This window comes from Oryctolagus cuniculus, chromosome 5 (genome assembly GCF_964237555.1).
Source record: "Oryctolagus cuniculus chromosome 5, mOryCun1.1, whole genome shotgun sequence".
Taxonomy (NCBI): domain Eukaryota; kingdom Metazoa; phylum Chordata; class Mammalia; order Lagomorpha; family Leporidae; genus Oryctolagus; species Oryctolagus cuniculus.
The window spans coordinates 20,750,671-20,771,282 of record NC_091436.1 but is presented as its reverse complement, the minus strand read 5'-3'; the positions used below and the strand labels follow the sequence as shown (position 1 = coordinate 20,771,282).

Here is a 20,612-nt window from a genome sequence, read left to right as displayed (position 1 = left end):
GAAAAGCCTGGGCCAGCACTTGGAATTTTGTCTTTTGGGCTCCCTCATCCCTCCCATTGTATACTTTAAAGGCCACCTCTAGAATTTCTGCCTGTGGGGTTAATGGGCCCTTCTCCAGCTGCTTTAACTTGGCCCTGATATCAGGGAAACCCTGAGCAAAGAAATGGCTCATGATGAGGCCCCGAGCATCAGGAGATTCAGGGGCTAGGTTGCTGTACTGGAGAAGGGTCTGCGTCAGATGCTGTTGAAAGGTGGAAGGGTTTTTCTTTTTATTTTGAATAACTTTCCTCAGTTTATCATAATTTACAGCCTTTCTGGTAGATTTTTTTGAGGCCAGCCAATAAACAGGGAATGAAACGATATTTGGCTGTTATGCCACTGGGAGAGTTGTCATTCCAGTTGGGGTCCTGTCCTGGGACTGCATTTGCTCCTATGGGATGGGCAGGGTTGGTGTGATGAGGCTCATCAGCATGGAGATGAGCCTGTTCCCAAACTCGCCTTCATTCTTCTGGAAGGAGGGTGTTGGAGAGGATCCTAAAGACATCATGAAAAGTCAGATCATAGGACTGGGTTAAATATTGAAACTCCTTAATGTACGACATTGGCTTAGAGGTGAAGGAACCCAGTTTTTGTTCAATTGGTGAGAGATCAGCAAATGAGAAAGGAACATGGACCCTAACTATGCCCTCCTCTCCTACGACCTCTCAAAGGGACAACATGGAGGCAGGCTCCCTAGCTGCCTCACAAGAGTAGTGGCTAAGGGACTGGAGACAGGAGAAGGAGGGAGTCGAGGGCTTGAGGGGGTGATGTCAGGGTGGGAACAGTATGCTCACTCAGTATAATGGAGGAGGGTGAAAGTTGGCACTAGGACTGGGTTAGAGATAAGGCAGGGGAGTAGAAATGGATAAGGGCAAGTTCTAACATACGGGTGACCAGGAGACAGGGCGAGCGGAAACAGATGCTGCCTCCTGGAATTCTTGGGCAGGAGTGGGAGGTATCCATGAGACAGTGATAGCCGGAACAGATGTTGCCAGAGTGGAGGGTGGGCTTTGAGGTTGTTGAGATGGAGGTAACTGTGCTGGGGCCTGAGCAGGAAGGGACTGAGCTGGTGCCTGTGGTGGGGCAGTATGGTGGAGTCTTACCTGCAGAACTGAACGTGGAACAAAGGGGCTTTGGCTCTGGTGCTGGATCTGTAGTAGGAGCCATAGCGGTGAAGAGGACCTGAGCCAGGGAACATGAGATACAGAGAGAAGGTTTAGGCTGGAGATAGGAGAAAGCTTGAACGTGGAGAATCTCCTTCCACTTTCCCGAACACTCACAAAAGTGGTAGAGATCCTGAATAATTTCGGGATCAAATGTGCTGTTAAGCGGCCTTTTCGACTGGTTATTGAGGTCATACATGGGCTGCGCCTGATTACAAAGAAAGATGAGGTGATGGCGTTTGAGATCTGGGACCAATTTGAGAGGAACAAGATTATTTAGGATATTATTTAGGAGACAACCGAGAGAGTCGGATGCCACGAGGGATAAGGAAACTCCCATAGTGATCTAATAGGTTGGTCTGGCAGACAGCAGGCATCCCTGAGATTACAGCGGTCCAACCAAGAGAGTAAGGGAGCAGAGGGGGGCCGGCGCCCCGGCTTACTAGGCTAATCCTCCACCTGCGGCATTGGTACCCTGGGTTCTAGTCCCGGTTGGGGCGCTGGATTCTGTCCCGGTTGCTCCTCTTCCAGTCCAGCTCTCTGCTGTGGCCCGGGAAGGCAATGGAGGATGGCCCAAGTGCTTGGGCCCTGCACCCGCATGGGAGACCAGGAAGAAGCACCTGGCTCTTGGCTTTGGATCGGCGCAGTGTGCCGTCCGTAGCTGCCATTTGTGGGGTGAACCAACGGAAGGAAGACCTTTTTCTCTCTCTCTCTCTCTCTCTCTCTCTCACTGTCTAACTCTGCTTGTCAAAAAAAAAAAAAAAAATCCTTATTAAAAAAAAAAAAGAAGAGGGAAAGAGGGTAGGAGCCATTACCCACACCCATTGGAGCCTGAGGCGTAAGGCTGTGAAAGGGAAGTAGAGGGTGGGGTTGTCACTCATGCCCACTGTTACCTGAGGCGTAAAGTGTGTGAGAGTTATGGTGCCTGGTACCAGAACTTTGAGAAGAAGTAGAGCAGGACCACAACCTGAGGTAGAGGTCCATGTGGGAAAATACCCCATTCCCTGTCTTAACTCCACTTCCAGTCTAGCCACTTGCTAATGTGCCTAGGAACACAGCAAAAGGTGGGCCAAGTGTTTGGGCCTCTGCCACCCACATGGGAGACCTGGAAGAAGCTCCTGGCTTCAGCCTGGCCTGGGCTCTGCCATTGCAGCCATTTGGGGAATGAACCTGCAGATGGAAGATTTCAATATCTCTGTCTCTGTCTCTGTCTCTGTCTCTGTCTCTGTCTCTCTCCCTCCCTCTCCCTCCCCCTCCCCCTCTCTGTAACACTTACTTTCAAATAAATAAAAAATAAATAATTTTAAGAGAGTGTTTCAATAATTACTGTGAGAATTGGGGAACATGTTTTCAAAGTTTACCTGAGGTAATTTATTGAACTTAATTCCAAATCTACATTTTGCTTCTTGAGATTTTAGTTAATTTTAAAAATTTATTTTAATTTGTCAATGCAGCTGGTTTTTCCAATGGGATACTGGTTTTAATAATAATAATACATAGTAACTTATGTTTAGGTGTGGTTTATTTTAATAAACTGTAAGAATACATTTTGTTGTCCTGATTTTATCTGTAGTGCTTTGATACACACATAACTTTCTTCTCTAAGTAAAGTGTAAAATAAATTAAAAAATTAAAGTCTCCATGAGACAATCTCATTTATGTTGCAGGAGGGCTAAATTTTGGACCTTAACATAAATGTGCTTCAGCTTTGGAAATATAAAAAAGTTTAAGGTGAAAATTAATTATAAAACAATTTATGAATAGTTTGACATTTAAACAAATTTGAGAAATTCTTCACCCTTATTTTATAGGCTATACACTCTGTTGCTTGGCATCATGAAGGAAAACAGTTTATTTGCAGTCATTCAGATGGTACCTTGACTATATGGAATGTGAGGTCCCCTACTAAGCCTGTACAGACAATCACTCCACATGGTAAGAAAACTTAAATTTTAAACATTATCTAACTTATAGTGGACAGTAACTGGTTTTGTTTGAAACTGCATTTGGATTTGTATCTTTGATTTTGAAGATTAGGATGAGTTTACTTTCATCTATCTTACAGTAACATACCTAACAAACAGATAATAAAATCTCAAACTTAGCATATTTACATTTGAAATTGAAAATTTGAACTTTGGGAAAATGAATGTTATCTTCTGAATATCCTTTGTTCAGTCATTCAGAAAAGCAGATAGTATTGTGAGTAATGTAGGGCTTTAAGCATTTGTCACCTTAAAACGCTCACTTACAAGTTGCTAGTGGTTATATAACTGTGATTCAAACACTTGGAACTCTATTGAAGGTACTTGTATACACTAAAGTGTTGCAACACAGTACTACAGTTTCGATTATCACTAGGAAGATTCATAGGACTCAGCATATGGTTGTACTCAGTGTTGTGATTTGTTACAAGAAAAGTACATAAAGGCATAATCAGTAAAGGGAAAAGGCATGTGAGATGAAGTCTGGAGGAAATTGGGCTCAAGCTTCCAGTGGTCCTCTCCCCGTGGAGTCACACAAGACATGCTTAATCCTTTTTGCAATGACTTATTACTACATGTGTGAAATATTGTCTCACCAGAGAAACTCACTCAAGTGCAAGATTCCAGGGTTTTTCCTGGGGTCAGTGAGCTGTAAGCATCCCTCTACTCATGCATGTTCCAAAATTCTAGGTTTCAGAAGGAAAGCTGATTGGGTTCAGCATAAACTGTTTTTGTTGTGCCAAACCATTCAGGTGGAGTGAGCAACCCTTATCATTCAGGGAATAGTGAAAGCCATATGGAAAGTATTTGGGTTCCCAATTACCAGTCAGGGACAACCATGCACACTGATCTTTCTAGGGATAGCAGTTTCAGCCTTGGAATGCTAACTCTTTTCTGCACAAGTCATATAAATGAAACCTAAAATTTTTATTAGGGTGTTTATTAAAAACAGATTAGGAAGGTCTTTTTCTTGCTTTAGAATTTGTATTTCTTTAGTAATCTGCATTCTACTTCCACCCCAAGAGATTGCTTCCTGACAAACTTAAGGAAATCATATTAAAGAATATGTTCCAATAATTGATACTTTATTGAAAAGAATTTTTATAGCTTTTGCCAATATCCATTGCTTGCTTAAAGTATGATTACTAACGTTTTAAAAAATTGATGCCTTCTGAATTATTGCAGTGTAAAAATTAAAGAAATACTAAAATTAAAACTTCTTCTAACAATATAGAATTTGAGCTTTTTTTCCCTTGTTTTATGTGAGAAGAAGAATAATTCTTGAAATCACATATGAGAGTGCCTCAAGGAAACTGTAGAAAATGAAATTGAAAAATGTTTCTTTTGATGCAAAATTATTTTGAGATCCATGTGTATGAGGAGTCTTTTTAGAAAGTTCATTTTAATGAGCATTATGAAAAACTATGCATGGATTTCAATTTTTTTGCACCAAAACAAACATTTTTAATTCTGATTTTCATGAACATTTTGACGTACTATCATACTAGACTTCCAATTTTTGTACATTATTTCTTATTTAAATTTACCAAATAGTTGTATAGGTATCTTAGTCTAGAAAAACATTGACAGTATTAGTATGATTGCCAGGAACTGATTTTATTTTAAGACTTCTACTAGTACTTTACTGTGACATTTTAGTGTTAGGGTATTTTGAAAATGGGTTAAATTGAAAAGTCTTTTCAGAAGACACAATGTTAACCAGCATAACATGGTATTTTGAAGCTAGACGATTTGTGATTTGGACTTAGTTCCATAGCTTCTGGCTTTGTGACATCTGGAAAGTCAATTAACATTTCTAAACCTGGAGATACTAGTGAAAATTCAGTCTTCTCATGTGAGTATTAAAAGGATTGTATTTATACATTTAAAGGATATTTATTCATTGTACTATGTATTAGGAACTGTTCTAGGCCCCAGTTCGAATAGGCAATCTGTACGTGAAAGTATCTGGAAATTATGTTGTAAGAGCTATGTCATGGTCAAAGAAGTTGCAGGTAATGTTGAATTAAAATTGAACATTTTTCTTCCCTGTCTCAATGGATGATTTTTGACTACCTAAGCCAAAAAACCATGGTAGTCTTCTTTACTGTACTTTTTATGAATATTAAGAAACATTTGCCTGGCAGTGAAACAGCTGGAATCTATTCCAACATTGTTACATATCAGCTGCCTTGTGGAGATAATTTCTATTCTCTGAAACTTAATTTTATTATTTGTAAAATATCAGGATTAAACCTGGATAATTTATAAGTGTAGTTTTTTGTGAATAGGAGAGTACTTCAAAAAGTTTGTGGCAATATAGAATTAAAAGACAAGTTTATTTGGTAGAAAAAAATCTGAAAGCCATCCAGGCACTTTTCTTAGTATGTTTTTTCATGAACTTTATGAAGATCTCTTGTATATGGAAATGAAGCAGAATTTTATTTTGATTGGCTATAGATTCTGCATTCCTATATAATAAGTCTAAGGATCAGCTCAACTTTCTCTTTTGGCCTTTTCTTTCCTATGGCAGAGAGGCTTTAATTACTTTGGAAGGAATAAATTTGATGACTTAGACATGACTCAACATTCTTACCTAGAAGCAGTCATCTTGGCCATGTGATTTTTCTGGGCTAGGGTCCCATAACACCTCCTCTGTTGCCATGGGGTAGGAATTAGATGTTACAGCCTGAGATTTTTCTCTGATTGTTAGGTGACTGCCTAAGGAAATGGAGATGCTAGCTAGTCAAATTCAGTAGGCATTCACTATAGGAAGTGATATTTTAAATTTAGTTTCTGGGGCTTATTCATCATTGCAAGCAAGCCACTTGTCAAGGAATAAACCAAAATTAGGAAACTTACTCTATTAAGAATTGCAGAGCCGGCGCCGCGGCTCACTAGGCTAATCCTCCGCCTAGCGGCGCCAGAACACCGGGCTCTAGTCCCGGTCGGGGCGCCGGATTCTGTCCCGGTTGTCCCTCTTCCAAGCCAGCCCTCTGCTGTGGCCAGGGAGTGCAGTGGAGGATGGCCCAGGTGCTTGGGCCCTGCACCCCATGGGAGACCAGGAAAAGCACCTGGCTCCTGGCTCCTGCCATCGGATCAGCGCGGTGCGCCGGCCGCAGCGCGCCGGCCGCGGCAGCCATTGGAAGGTGAACCAACGGCAAAGGAAGACCTTTCTCTCTGTCTCTCTCTCTCACTGTCCACTCTGCCTGTCAAAAATAAAAAAAAAAATAAAAAAAAAAAATAAAGAATTGCAGAAGAAAAAAGTTCACAGAAGCCAAAGTCAGTATATTATATTAAAGATGAGACACACAAAGAATTCTGTTAATTACTTTTGGGATTCACCTGAAGTATAAAACACTCAATAAATAATAAAACTATAGCTCAGTTCCTTATATTAAATTTTCCCTGATTTATATATTGGAAGGAATCACCAGGATCCATAGAGCATATCAAATAGAGCTTTTATGTAAAGGCAAAAATATAAGCAGTAGGAGAAAGAGAATGTAAGCAAGCATTCTGAGACATTCCCTGTGCAAGCTGGCCACAGGCACTTACTTGCACACAAGGATTGTGCTAAGTATCCTCCAGTTCCACCTGCCAAGATGTGACTTCTGAAGAACTCAGCAGGAAACTCTCAATAGGACCCCTTTAAATGATCAAGCCAGTCTTACCAAATCGGTTAGGCTAGTCACCAGCTATCAGTAAACCTTCGATCACTGGGCTTTTAACAGGTAAGTTTGGGACCTTGAACCACACATCAGAAATCCCAGTGTGCCTATCTTGATGAAGAATAAAATTCAGGCATGTCAGGTCCCCAGTTTTAAATCAATTTTATCTCCACACACAGTAGGGAAGGAACATTGTTCTTCTCCATTTCAGACTGGTATTAGTAATATGAAAGGTGTGGGTCTCAGGTCTGTCATTTTATTCTTTATAATGTCACTATCCAGTAGAAATGTAATATGAGCTATATGTGTAATTTTTAATTTACTAATAACCATATTAAAACAAGAAAAATGAAACAGGTAAAATCAATTTTAATAGTAAATTCTATTTAATTGAAAATGTCAGAATATCAGTTTGTCATGTAATCAGCCTAAAACATTGAGACATTTCACATTCTTTTGCTTTGTAGAAAGACTTTGAGATCTCATGTGTATCTCATCCTCACAGTATGTCTTAACTCAGAATGGCCACATTTCAAGTGCCCAAAAGGGATATGCAATTGATGGCTACCAGTTATAAGTGAGAAACAGTATACACTTGAAAATATCACTTTAATGTGTTGAACTGATCGAAAAAAATGGCACCCAGTTGGAAAGCTATTACACTAGTAAACAAAAAAAAAAAAAAAAAGATTTTAATGTGACAAAGGAAATAAGAAAAAACGAACATATATGGATGAGATTCTGTAATTAATATTAGTAGGGCTTAGTCTGATTGATGTCTGAGTAGTCTGGTGAGAAGGGGAAAGCAAGGGCTTGGTAAAACACAACAAGAAATCAGATGTGGCAAAGGAGTTTTATGTGACTAGTTAAATGAAGTTTTATAATGAACCAAACCTTTTTAATTAGTTGTCAGAGCTGTTCACAGGTAGTTGAACATGGACATTATTTTTGCTGTTCTGGTACGTACCACTTAAGAACTTAAAGGGATACCTACTGGTAAAGTCTGGAGATCCTCTGAATTTTCTTTGTATTTTTATGTTCTTTGTGGAATTATACATGTGCCATATTACTTGATATAGAAAGTGGTTAGTCTAGGATTAAAGATAAATAGATTAATTTTTCTGGACTAGCAGCAGTAATTAATGACCTGGTTTAAAATACTTGAGCTAGAATATGCACATCCAAGAACCTATTGCTTTCCAAGAAAAATCAATGTAGAACAATCATTGCAAAAACAGCAACATTTTTGATTTATAGAGATAATAAAACTACTCTATTAGCATCCTGTCAGGTGAGATGAAAGTAAACTTATCAAAGAATAAAAGACTGCTTTAGATATTATTATAAGTCTGAATGGGGCTGGCATTGTGACACAGCAGGTTAAGCTGCTGCCTGTGATATCGGCATCCCACATGGGCACTAGTTTGAGTCCAGCTACTCTGGTTCTGACCCAGCTCTCTGCTAATGCAATTGGCAAACCAGTGGAAAATGACCCAAGTCTTTCAGCTCCTGCATCCACATGGGACACCCAGATGGAATTCCTGACTCCTGGCTTCAGCCTGTCCCAGCCCTGGTACTTGCAGCCATTTGAGGAGTGAACCAGTGGATGGAGGATGTCTCTGTCTTTCCCGCTCTCTGTAACTCTACCTTCCAAGCAAATAAATAGATCTTTTAAAAAAGAAAAAAAAAAAGAGATTATTAATCAATAAAAAAGTTAAGAATTTTGTACCTAGTCAGGTTTTACTGAAGTTACACAAGCTCAGATTTGCAAGGGTTTGTTATACCATCCAGTGCCCTTCTTTAAGAACTGTTGGGCAAACTGAAAGATTGATGATGAATATTGAACTATGTGAATATTTTAGAATATATATAACAGAAAGTTTTGAAAATAAATGTAAAATTTGAGTTTGTGATCTCAAGTTTTGTTAGTTTGACACTTTCATTAGAACTTTGCATGGTAGAAGAAAGAGAAAGGCCTCCTTCAGGGAGAATATTTAAATTCTTTACTAAACAGGTCACAATAGAGGTTGAGATTCTTAATATGTTCCTTGGACAGCAAAGGATTACTTTTCAGATTTAAGCCTCTTTTTCCACATTTGTCTCTATCTCTCTTTTTTCCTTCTCAATTCTCTCTCCTACCTCAACAATTTAGTCCTCTCTTCACCCCTCTCTCACCCCCAGTCTTTTCCAGATATTTGTTCTGGTGTTCTGGCTACCTCTATCACTAATCACTTCCTGGTTCTTTTAGATTGGGGTGCCTGAGATTCAAGATTGAACTGCACCTACATTTCTTTATAAGGTGGGGAAAGACGTGATCCACTAGGATTTTACATTAAGAAAGGATTAGATGCCCCATTACTGATTTATAAATATATTTATAAGCATTTAATATGATAAAGATGATATTTCGTATCAGTGAGGAAAGAATCATGGTTCAGTGAATAATGCTAGCATGTACATTCATATGTTAAAACATTAAATTAGGGGCCGGCGCCATGGGGCGCCTGCATCCCATATGGGCACCAGGTTCTAGTCCCGGATACTCCTCTTCCAGTCCAGCTCTCTGCTGTGGCCTGGGAGGGCAGTAGAGGATGGCCCAGGTCCTTGGGCCCTGTACCCGCATGGGAGACCAGGAGGAAGATCCTGGCTCCTGGCTTTGGATTGGTGCAGCGTCGGCCATAGCGGCCATTTGGGGAGTGAACCAACAGAATGAAGACCTTTTTCTCTGTCTCTCTCACTATCTAATTCTACCTGTCAAAAAAAAATTAAAAACATTAAATTATACACTTAAATTATATACAGTTTATTGTTTGGCCATTATAACTCAATAAACTATAAAATAGCACTGAGATGATTGATAATTAGGGGAAAACTACCTTCCAAATACCAAAATATGTATTAAAAATAATTAAGTGTAATAAATGAAACTATAAGCTAGTGTAAGAAAGTGAAAAAAAATTATGTTTTTTGGTGTGGAGAAGAGCTCTTAAAGCATAAAACCAGTGAGAAGAATGACAATAAAAAATACTAGTAGTTTTTTCATATAGTGCTTGTATTGTAAAACATAAATGGGATGATATCATAGCAATCCCTACCCCCTCATCCTTGCCCTACATTATAAGCCCAATCCCTTTCCTGCTTCACCAGGTAAGTTGTGTAAAAAATATTTCTAAAAACATTAATATACACACATAATCTAAATGTAAAATGTTTTTCCTGGTCATTGTTTTCCAAAAATTAGGATTGTGTTAGTCTTAATAGCATCTTACTTTTCTTAATCCACTGTACTTTAGAAAATTGCTCTAAGTCTGATATAGCTCTTTTTCTTTCATTTTTATGGCTGTACACTAATTAATTATATCAGTTTATTTAGCTGTTTCAAATTAATGTGCATTCACTTTGTCTTCAGTTCTCAATCTCTACAAATTATGCTATAGTTATCATCATTAGGTACATTCGTTAGAAGTTGTCCTTTTTTCCCCATGGCATAAATGCTTAGGAGTGGAATCATTACTTCTAAAAACTGAAGAGTTGTCTTTGCTGCTGTTTTTAATAAATGTCCACAAACTGCTTCCCAAATTCTATCCTTCCTAATTCAGCAGTGTACACATCTGAGTCTGAGCTTTTCTTTGTGAGTAGTTTTTTTTTTCCTTTTAAATTAATTCTTCCTTATGCTCACTTGTTATAAGTCCATTTAGAATGTCTATTTCTTCTTGAGTCAGTTTGATTAATTATATCTTTCGAAGAATTGTTTCATCTGAGGTATCTAAATTGTTTACATACAGTTGTTTATTGTATTTCTTTATAATTCTTTATTTAATTTTGTAGGATCTATGCATATGAGGAGTTTTCAAAGAGCATTGAAAATGTACATTATGCAAAAACTATGCTTGGATTTCAAAATTATCTTGCATCAATATGAACTGATTTTTTTTAAGATTTATTTATTTGAAAGTCACAGTTATAGAGAGGCAGATGCAGAGACAGAGAGAGAGGTCTTCCATCTACTGTTTCACTCCCCAGATGACTGTAACAACTGGAGTATAGCCGATCCAGAGCCAGGAGCCAGGAGCTTCTTCTGGATCTCCCTGGGTATCAGGACTTAGGCCATCTTCTACTGCTTTCCCAGGCCATAGCAGAGAGTTGGATCTGAAGTGGAGCAGCCAGGACTAGCACCAGCACCTATGTGGGATGCTGGCACTGCAGGCAGCGGCTTTACCCGCTATGCCACTTTGCCAGCCCCATCAATATAAACTTTTAATTCACTTTTCCATGAACTTTTTGAAGTACCTTATACTATTCTCTGTAACATTTCCAAGTCCTGTGATGGGGGGATCAATCTAGATAAAGGTTAGAGTTAGGGTTAGGATTAGGGTTTAGAGGTAGGATTAGGGTTAGGGTCAATTTTTATTGTTTTTTTTTTTTTTTTAAGATTTATTTATTTATTTGAAAGTCAGAATTACACACAGAGAGAGGAGAGGCAGAGAGAAGTCTTCCATCTGATAGTTCACTCCCCAATTGGCCGCCAACGGCCAGAGCTGTGCCGTTCCGAAGCCAGTAACCGGGAGCTTCTTCCAGGTCTCCCACGTGGGTGCAGGGGCCCAAGGACTTGGGCTGTCTTCTACCACTATCCCAGGCCACATCAGAGAGCTGGATCAGAAGAGGAGCAGCCAGGAGTAGAACAAGTGCCCATATGGGATGCCAGCGTTTCAGGCCAGGGTGTTAACCCGCTGTGCCACAGCACTGGCCCCCTATTGTTTCTTTTCAAAACGCCTTCTGAGTTTTTGTTTCTTTTCTTTAATGCTAGTGTGGTTTCTGTTTTTTTTTTTTTTTTTTTTTTTTAAAGCTTTGTTTATTTGGGGGGCCAGCACTGTGGTGCAGTAGACTGAGCATCTGCCTGCATCTCTGGCATCCCGTATGGGAGCCAATTCTAGTTCCGGCTGCTCCTCTTCTGATCCCACTCTGTTATGGCCTGGAAAAGCATTGGAAGTTGGCCCAAAAGCTTGGATGTGTGCACCCCTGTGGGAGACCTGTAAGAAACTCCAGGCTCCTGGCTTTGAATTGGCCCAGCTCTAGCTGTTGCAGCATTTGGGGAATGAACCAGCAGATGAAAGACCTTTCTCTTTGTCTCTCCCTCTCTCTTTCTCTAACTCTACCTCTCAAAGAAATAAATAAAATCTTAAAAAAAAAAAAGATTTATTTATTTGAAAGGCAGAATTACAGACAGAGGAAGACAGAGATCTCCTGTCTGCATATTCACTATCAGAATGGCTACAGTTGGGCGAAGCTGAAACCAAGAGCCTGGAACTCCATCCAGGTCTCCTACATGAGTGATATGTGCCCAAGTACTTGTCCCTTCTTTTGCTGCTTTCCCAGATGCATTTGCAGGGGACTGGATTGGAAGTGGAGCAGCCAGGACTCAAACTGGTGCTATATGAGATGCCAGCATTGAACGTGATAGTTTAACCCACTGTAGTATGATGCTGGCCCCTGAGTTTTCTTTTGAATTGGTCTTTAGCTTATTGGTTATTTAGTAGTAAGTCATTTAATTTTCACATGTTTTGAGTTTCTCCATTTTTTCTTGCTACTGATTTCTAATTTTGTTTTATTGTGGTTGAGATCTTTGTATATTCTTGCCCCTTAAATTTAGTGAATTTTTATTATAGAGCAAAGCATCCTAAAAATGTGTGCACTTAAGAAAAATGAATATTCAGTTCTTGAGAGGAGTTTTAGTCTCCAAATATCTGGACTGATTAGCTTACACTATTGTCTTCTATGTTCTTATTGATCTTCCATTCAGTTGTTCTATCTACTGTTGAAATTGAAGTATTGAGATCTCTATTGGTTTTTCCTTTAATTTTCTCATTTTTGTTTCATGCATTCTGTTGCTCTGTATTAGTTTGTTTATATTTGTAACTGTTATGTCTTTCTGATATATAGGCAAAACTTTTCTGGAATATAGCTTTACCCAGATATCTTATGTCTAGGAATTTTATCCTAAGGAAACAATCATTAATTTTTTAATTCATTAAATTGCATACCTGCTATAACACCAAGCAGTTTTTGCCAAGAGGGATATGACTGAAAACACAGACATTAAAACCTTTGCTTTCCTGGAATTTACATTGTTGTCAGACAAATAACAAAATGAAGAATGCAATAAATGGTATGGAGAAAAAATAAAGCCATGAAAGAGAATAAGAGGCGTTAGGGTAAGGCTTATGTCAGGGATCCCCTCAAGACTATCCCCAAATTTGATAATTTGTCAGAAAATTTTAATAATCTTGACAATGTTTTGATCTCTTAAAACATGGGAAATAGTTGTGTTTTTTTATGTACTTTTTAGTTTTTAAAGTTTCTACAATGAACATCTAGAAATAGGTAACAAATTAAGAAACATTTTAAAAAATAAATCAGACATCTTATAGGGGTTGGTGTATTTTAGAAGTCTTTTGGATACTACAATTTATTTGAGTATAAATATTAATATAGGGTCTAATTGAAAATGTGATGCAGATTTAGTTCTTTAAAATCAAACTTTGCTTTCATTTAACAAATTGAAATTCTATTTTGCTTATGTTTTATTAAGAACATTGGGGTGACTGTCAGTTTCTCTTACTAGAACTTTGTATAAATATTGCTAAGTTATTAATTTTCCTTGCTTTTCAGCATTGTATTTTAAATAATTTTGCTTGCTCATTTAAAAATTCTCATTTTGAATTCAAAATCACTTAAAATATTTCATGATAGATTTCATATTTCACTTTCATTTTATAAACTATCAATGTAAGAATTTAGAGAAACTTAGAATTTTAGAATTTAATGCAGGAAAATATATTTTAGGAAAACAGTTAAAGGATGGGAAGAAGCCAGAACCATGCAAACCTATCCTCAAGGTGGAATTCAAAACGACTAGATCTGGGTAAGATTTTTACTTTGTTGCCAATATTCATTGTATATAATTACTCAAATGGCATGAATAATACAAGAACTAAAATCAGTAAATTTAAGATAAAATACTTCGTGTTCTTTCACTCATTCATAGGTTTACAGTATATTTTGGGAAAATTTGATTATTTTTCTTCCCAAACTTCACACCTTCTGTTAGATTAATCTTTGGTATTAATACAGTTTATTCACAAGTAAAAATAAGCAATGAAGAAAAAAGGGATTTAAAATTTAACTTGTTTTATTGTCTGTGTTAATTAAGAAAATATATGTATTCTTTAGAAATCTCATCATAAGAATATTGGATGATTACAAAAGCAAATATAATTTACTATTGAAGGAAATCTATTATGTCTGAAGACAGTTACCATAAGAATTAGATGTGAGAATTATGTGGTTTTTACAATTTATATATCTTATATATTTTTTTCTTTGTGTCAAATGTCATAAAATATACTAAAGGAAAAAATTAATAAAATGCTTTTTTGAAAATTGCACATCTCTCTCAAGAAGCTCTAGTGTTTAGATTCTGTTCCCTAGGAAATTTGTGTTTGTATTTACTATAGCTATTTTAAGAGAGTTAACTTATGAAGTATAGGGCAGTGGTTCTGGGCCCAATAACATAAGCTGAATACTTGTTAGAAATGGAAATTCTCAGTTTCTACCTTCTGAATCAGAAGGTAGGGCGGGTGAGCCATTTGTGTTTTAACCAGATCTGTAGGAAATTCTGATGCGCGTGGAAGTTTAGGATCTCTGGTATATATATATTTTCATATGCCAATTAAGAACCACTGGTTATTAGAATTGACACACTTAGCTTTTCAATGTATTTTCCCAGGCATATACAGCTCAGCCTTGCTCTCATTTGAGAAAAAGACACCACTTAAACTAACAAATCTCAAGATTGCTGTTGTTTTTCCCTTTGTCCTCTATACCTTGCCACAGAGATCCATAGATACACTCTGTTAGGGCAATAGAATGACCTCCAAGTGGTCTAGCATCTATTTAATTGACTATGACACCCTTCATTGTGTGACCCCTGGCACAGAGTTACCTGATTTCTTTGTGCACATGCCTCTTCACTGGTGACAGAGATGTATAAACCTCACAGAAGGGGTCAACAGGTAATCATGGTAAATTAAATCAGATGATCATATATACAAAACACTTCATACATTGCTTGATAATTCTCTATAAATCATTGAAAAACCATTTTATGTTAGGAAATCTCTTGCCACCAACTCATTTTTATTTTTCAAATTTGGCAAAGGACTTAAAATAGGAAAAGCATGGTAGTAAAAAAATAAAAGAAAGAAAACCAGGAAAATATCTATATTTTTAATACAACATAAAATGAATTGTTTGAATATTTAAACTAACAGTGCTAATTGTCTTCTGGTTTCTTAATCTAGTAATTGTTAGGAACTTTAATTGGCAGCAAAGGTAAAATTCCAAGGAAGATTTTTTTTTTCCTCTGTACTCTGCTTGTTCTGGTTTTCACCCCAGGTGATTTAATATTTGAGAGTTCCAGGTTTCATCAGAATTACAATACTTCTCCATTCATAGAATTAGGAATAAAATTTTAAGTATTCGGTCTTTTGTAGGCATTTTTAGATACTAAGGAAATCAATGTGATCACCTTCTTATAATGGTTTCCTTTAGTTTGCAAATTTCTTTTTCACTAAATCAAACAGGTTCTTTTTTCTCTCACTTTTTTTTTTTTTTTTTTTTTTTTTTTTTGACAGGAAGACTGGACAGTGAGAGAGAGAGACAGAGAGACAGGTCTTCCTTTGCCTTTGGTTCACCTTCCAATGGCCGCCGTGGCCTGCACACCGTGCTGATCCAAAGCCAGAGCCAGGTGCCTCCCCTGGTCTCCCATGCGGGTACACGGCCCAGGCACTTGGGGCATCCTCCACTGCCTTCCCGGGCCACAGCAGAGAGCTGGCCTGGAAGAGGGCTAACCGGGACAGAATCCGGTGCCCCGACCAGGACTAGAACCCTGTGTGCCGGCACTGCAGGCGGAGAATTAGCCTATTGAGCCGCGGCGCCAGCCCTCTCACTTCTGTTTCTTTGAAATAACTCCCTGGGTGGGTTTTTATGTTAAAATTGAGAACTACCGCACTATCCCTGCCCACTTAAAGCACTCTACTAAGTAAGCTAGGTACCTCTAGCTTCTTCCTTTTTATTTTTATTTTTTGACAGGCAGAGTTAGACAGTGAGAAGGAGAGAGAGACAGAGAGAAAGGTCTTCCTTCTGTTGGTTGACCCCACAGTGGCTGCTATGGCCGGTGCGCTGTGCTGATCCAAAGCCGGGAGCCAGGTGCTTCCTCCTGGTCTCCCATGCAGGTGCAGGGCCCAAGCTCTTGGGCCATCTTCCACTGCCTTCCTGGGCCACAGCAGAAAGCTGGACTGGAAGAGGAGCAACTGGGACAAAACCGGTGCCCCAACCGGGACTAGAACCTGGTGTGCCGGCGCCGCAGGCGGAGGATTAGGTAGTGAGCCGCGGCACCCGCCCCTCTGCCTTCTTTCTATTCAACTGGTATCATAGGCAGGTGCCAATAGAATGTGTTCTATCAGTTCCCCTCGGCAAATTAACTAAATTTTATACAGGAGCCAACCTTCGCTCCTTGTCATCTTCTACATTTTCTTCTTCTTAAATAGAAATCACTCTAGGAAGTAGGATTCCCTCTCATGCTTTATAGCTCAGCATACATATCACTACCCTAAGGATATCCTAGCCTCGTTGACAAGGTTCTGTCCTGCAGTAGTAATATATTCTCAGAGCATGCAGTACTTTTCCTTTCTAGAAGTAGTTGTATGCCTACCACATTGAATTTTCAGCTTGATGAAAGCATGGGACACATCTGCCTCACATCTAATTGTCAAGTTCCTAGCTGAGTGTAGGAACAAGAAGATTGACGGGGTGTAGAAAAGCTATGAAAAGTTAGCTGTTCCTGATAAACGCGTCATTTAAACTCTGAGGCAAAAATAAAAACTAAAACTAAAACCCAAAATGGAGTGAGACCAGGAAAAGCACCTGGCTCCTGGCTCCTGCCATCGGATCAGCATGGTGCGCCGGCCGCAGCGCACCGGCCACGGCGGCCATTGGAGGGTGAACCATGGCTATCACTTGCCATGCCAGCATCCCATATTAGAGTGCTCGTTCAAGTCCTGCTCTGCTTCCAATTAAGCTCCTTGCATATGTGCTTACTGCCTGGGAAAGCAGCAGATGATGGTCCAGAGCTTGGTTCCCTTTCACCCGGGTGGGAGACTAGGAAGAAGTTCTGGGCTCCTGGCTTCAGCTTGGCCCAGCCCCAGCTATTGTCGCCATTTGGGGAGTGATCCTGTGTATAAAAGATCTCTCTGCCTTTCAAATATATAAATAAATATATCCTTAAAAATCAATTATATTAAAGACTTTACATAGCTTTACATTTAAAATTAAAAATCACTTTTATTAAAGACTTTACATAGCTTTACATTTAATTTTTCACACGGCCAGTTTTTAACAGAAAGTTAAATGTTAAGTCAATTCTGTTGAAGTTGTTTCTTTGAGAAGCTAGCATGAACAGATGTAAAGTGAATGGTAGTCAGTAGTGATTAATAGGAGGGCAAGCTCCCGAGCCAGACCCCTGGATCCCACCTCAGCTGTTCACTCACTGTACAATCTGGGTCAAACTACCTAAGTTTTCTGAGCCTGTGTCTGACAGCTTGTTTGTTTGCCAATTTAATTTCCTTTTGATAAATTCCAAGGAGTGGGATGGCTGGGTTGAATGGTAGGGTTATATTCAGGTTTCTGAGCAATCTCCAGGCTGACTTCCATAGTGACTTAACCAGTTTGCATTCCCATCAACAGTGGGTTAGCGTCCCTTGTTCCCCACATCCTCTCCAGCATCTGTTGTTGGTAGATTTCTGAATGGGAGCCAATCTCACCGGGGTGAGGTGAACCCTCATTGTGGTTTTGATTTGCATTTCCCTGATTGCTAGTGATCTTGAACATTTTTTCATGTGTCTGTTGGCCATTTGGATTTCCTCTTTTGAAAAATGTCTATTGAGGTCCTTGGTCCATCTCTTAAGTGGGTTGTTTTGATATTGTGGAGTTTCTTGATTTCTTTGTGGATTCTGGTTATCAACCCTTTATCTGTTGCATAGCTTACAAATATTTTTTCCCATTCTGTCGATTGACTCTTCACTTTCCTGACTGTTTCTTTTGAAGTACAGAAACTTCTCAATTTGATGCAATCCCAAATGTTAATTTTGGATTTGACTGCCTGTGCTTCTGGGGTGTTTTCCAAAAAGTCGTTGCCGGCACCTATATCTTGCAGGGTTTTTCCAATGCTCTCTAATAATTTGATGGTGTCGGGTCATAGATTTAAATCTTTAATCCATGTTGAGTGAATTTTTGTGTAAGGGGAAAGGTAGGGGTCTTGCTTCATGATTCTGCATGTGGAAATCCAATTTTCCCAGCACCATTTATTGAATAGACTGTCCTTACTCCAGGGATTGGTTTTGGATCCTTGATCAAATATGAGTTGGCTGTAGATGTTTGGATTAATTTCTGGTGTTTCAATTCTGTTCCATTGGTCTATCCATCTGTTTCTGTACCAGTACCATGCTGTTTTGAGAACAACTGCCCAGTAGTATATCCTGAAATCTAGTATTGTGATGCCTCCGGCTTTGTTTTTGTTGTACAAGATTGCTTTAGCTATTCGAGGTCTCCTGTGTCTCCATATGAATTTCGGCATCATTTTTTTCCAGATCTGAGAGGAAGGTCTTCGGTATCTTGATTGGTATTGCATTGAATCTGTAAATTGCTTTTGGGAGAATGGACATTTTGATGATATTGATTCTTCCAATCCATGAGCATGGAAGATTTTTCCATTTCTTGGTATCATCTTCTATTTTTTTCTTTAAGGTTTTGTAATTCTCATCGTAGAGATCTTTAACATCCTTGGTTCAGTTGATTCCAAGGTATTTGACTATTTTTGTAGCTAGTGTGAATGGTATTGATCTTAGAAATTCTTCCTCAGCCATGGCATCGCCTGTGTATACAAAGGCTATTGATTTTTGTGCATTGATTTTATATCCTGCTACTTTGCCAAAATCTTCTATGAGTTCTAATAGTCTCTTAGTAGAGTTCTTTGGATCCCCTAAGTAAAGAATCATATCATCTGCAAAGAGGGATAGTTTGAGTTCTTCCTTCCCAATTCGTATCCCTTTAATTTCTTTTTCTTGCCTAATAGCTCTGGCTAGAACCTCCAGAACTATATTGAATAGCAGTGGTGAGAGTGGGCATCGCTGTCTGATACCAGATCTCAGTGGAAACGCTTCCAACTTTTCCCCATTCAATAGGATGCTGGCTGTGGGTTTTTCATAGATTGCTTTGATTGTATTGAGGAATGTTCCTTCCAAACCCAGTTTGCTTAGAGTTTTCATCATGAACGGGTGTTGTATTTTATCAAATGCTTTCTCTGCATCTATTGAGATAATCATATGGTTTTTCTTCTGCAGTCTGTTAATGTGGTGTATCACATTGATTGTCTTGCGCACATTAAACCATCCCTGCATACCAGGGATAAATCCCACTTGGTCTGGGTGGATGATCTTTCTGATGTGTTGTTGCATTCTATTTGTGAGAATTTTATTGAGGATTTTTGCATCTATGTTCATCAGGGATATTGGTCTTTAATTTTCTTTCAATGCTGCATCTTTTTCCAGATTAGGAATTAAGGTGATGCTGGCTTCATAGAAAGAATTTGGGAGGATTCCCTCTTTTTTGATTGTTCTGAGTAGTTTGAGAAGAAATGGAGTTAGTTCTTCTTTAAATGTCTGGTAGAATTCAGCAGTGAATCCATCTGGTCCTGGGCTTTTCTTTGTTGGGAGGGCCTTTTTTACTGTATCAATTTCTGTCTCAGTTATGGGTCTGTTTAGGTTTTCTGTGTTTTACTGGTTCAATTTAGGTAGGTTGCATGTGTCCAGGAATCTATCCATTTCTGATAGGTTTCCCTGTTTGCTGGCATACAGGTCCTTGTAGTAGTTTCTGATGATTCTTTTTATTTCTGTGGTGTCTGTTGTTACGTTTCCTTTTTCATCTCTGATTTTATTGATTTGGGTCTTTTCTTTTTTTAGTTAGTTGGGCCAATGGGGTGTCAATTTTGTTTATTTTTTCAAAAAACCAGCTCCTCTTTTGGCTGATGTTTTGTAATTTTTTTTTTTTGATTCAATCCTGTTGATTTCCTCTCTGATTTTAATTATTTCTCTTCTACTAGATTTGGGTCTGGTTTGCTGCAGATTTTCTAGATCCTTTAGATGAACTGAAAGCTAATTTATTTGGTGCCTTTCCAATTTCTTGATGTAGGCACCTATTGATATAAACTTTCCTCTTAACACTGCTTTTGCTGCGTCCCGTAAGTTTTGGTATGTTGTGCTGTTATCCTCATTTACTTCCAGAAAATTTTTGATTTCTCTTTTAATTTCTTCTATGACCCATTGTTCATTCAGGAGCATGTTGTTTAATCTCCATGCATTTGCATATGCTCTAGGGATTCCTCAGTTGCTAATTTCCAACTCCATTCCTTTATGGTCTGAGAAGCTGCATGGTATGATTCTAATTCTTTTGAATTTGCTGAGACTTGCTTTATGGCCTAGTATGTGGTCAATCCTAGAGAAGTTTCCATGTACTGATAAGAAGAATGTAAATGCTTTCTGTTAGGATGAAAAGTTCTGTAGATATCTGTTAGATCCATTTGTCCTATAGTGTCATTTAAATCTACTGTATCCTTTTTGATCTTCTATCCTGTTGATCTG

At 38.6% G+C, this 20,612-nt stretch overlaps 1 protein-coding gene across 9 annotated transcripts in view; it reads left to right on the top strand.

The window, feature by feature from the left end:
• STXBP5 (syntaxin binding protein 5) overlaps positions 1-20,612 on the top strand; it is a 223,863-nt gene that overhangs the window by 94,905 nt on the left and 108,346 nt on the right. For all 9 annotated transcript variants that reach the window (XR_011388463.1, XR_011388464.1, XM_008263622.4 and 6 more), the window contains exons 8-9: positions 3,014-3,137; positions 13,702-13,780. Coding sequence is in view for 7 of the 9 variants with exons in the window: in XM_008263622.4 (XP_008261844.1) it covers positions 3,014-3,137; positions 13,702-13,780 (203 nt within the window). In the remaining 2 variants the exon portion in view is untranslated. The remainder of the gene's footprint in view (positions 1-3,013; positions 3,138-13,701; positions 13,781-20,612) is intronic.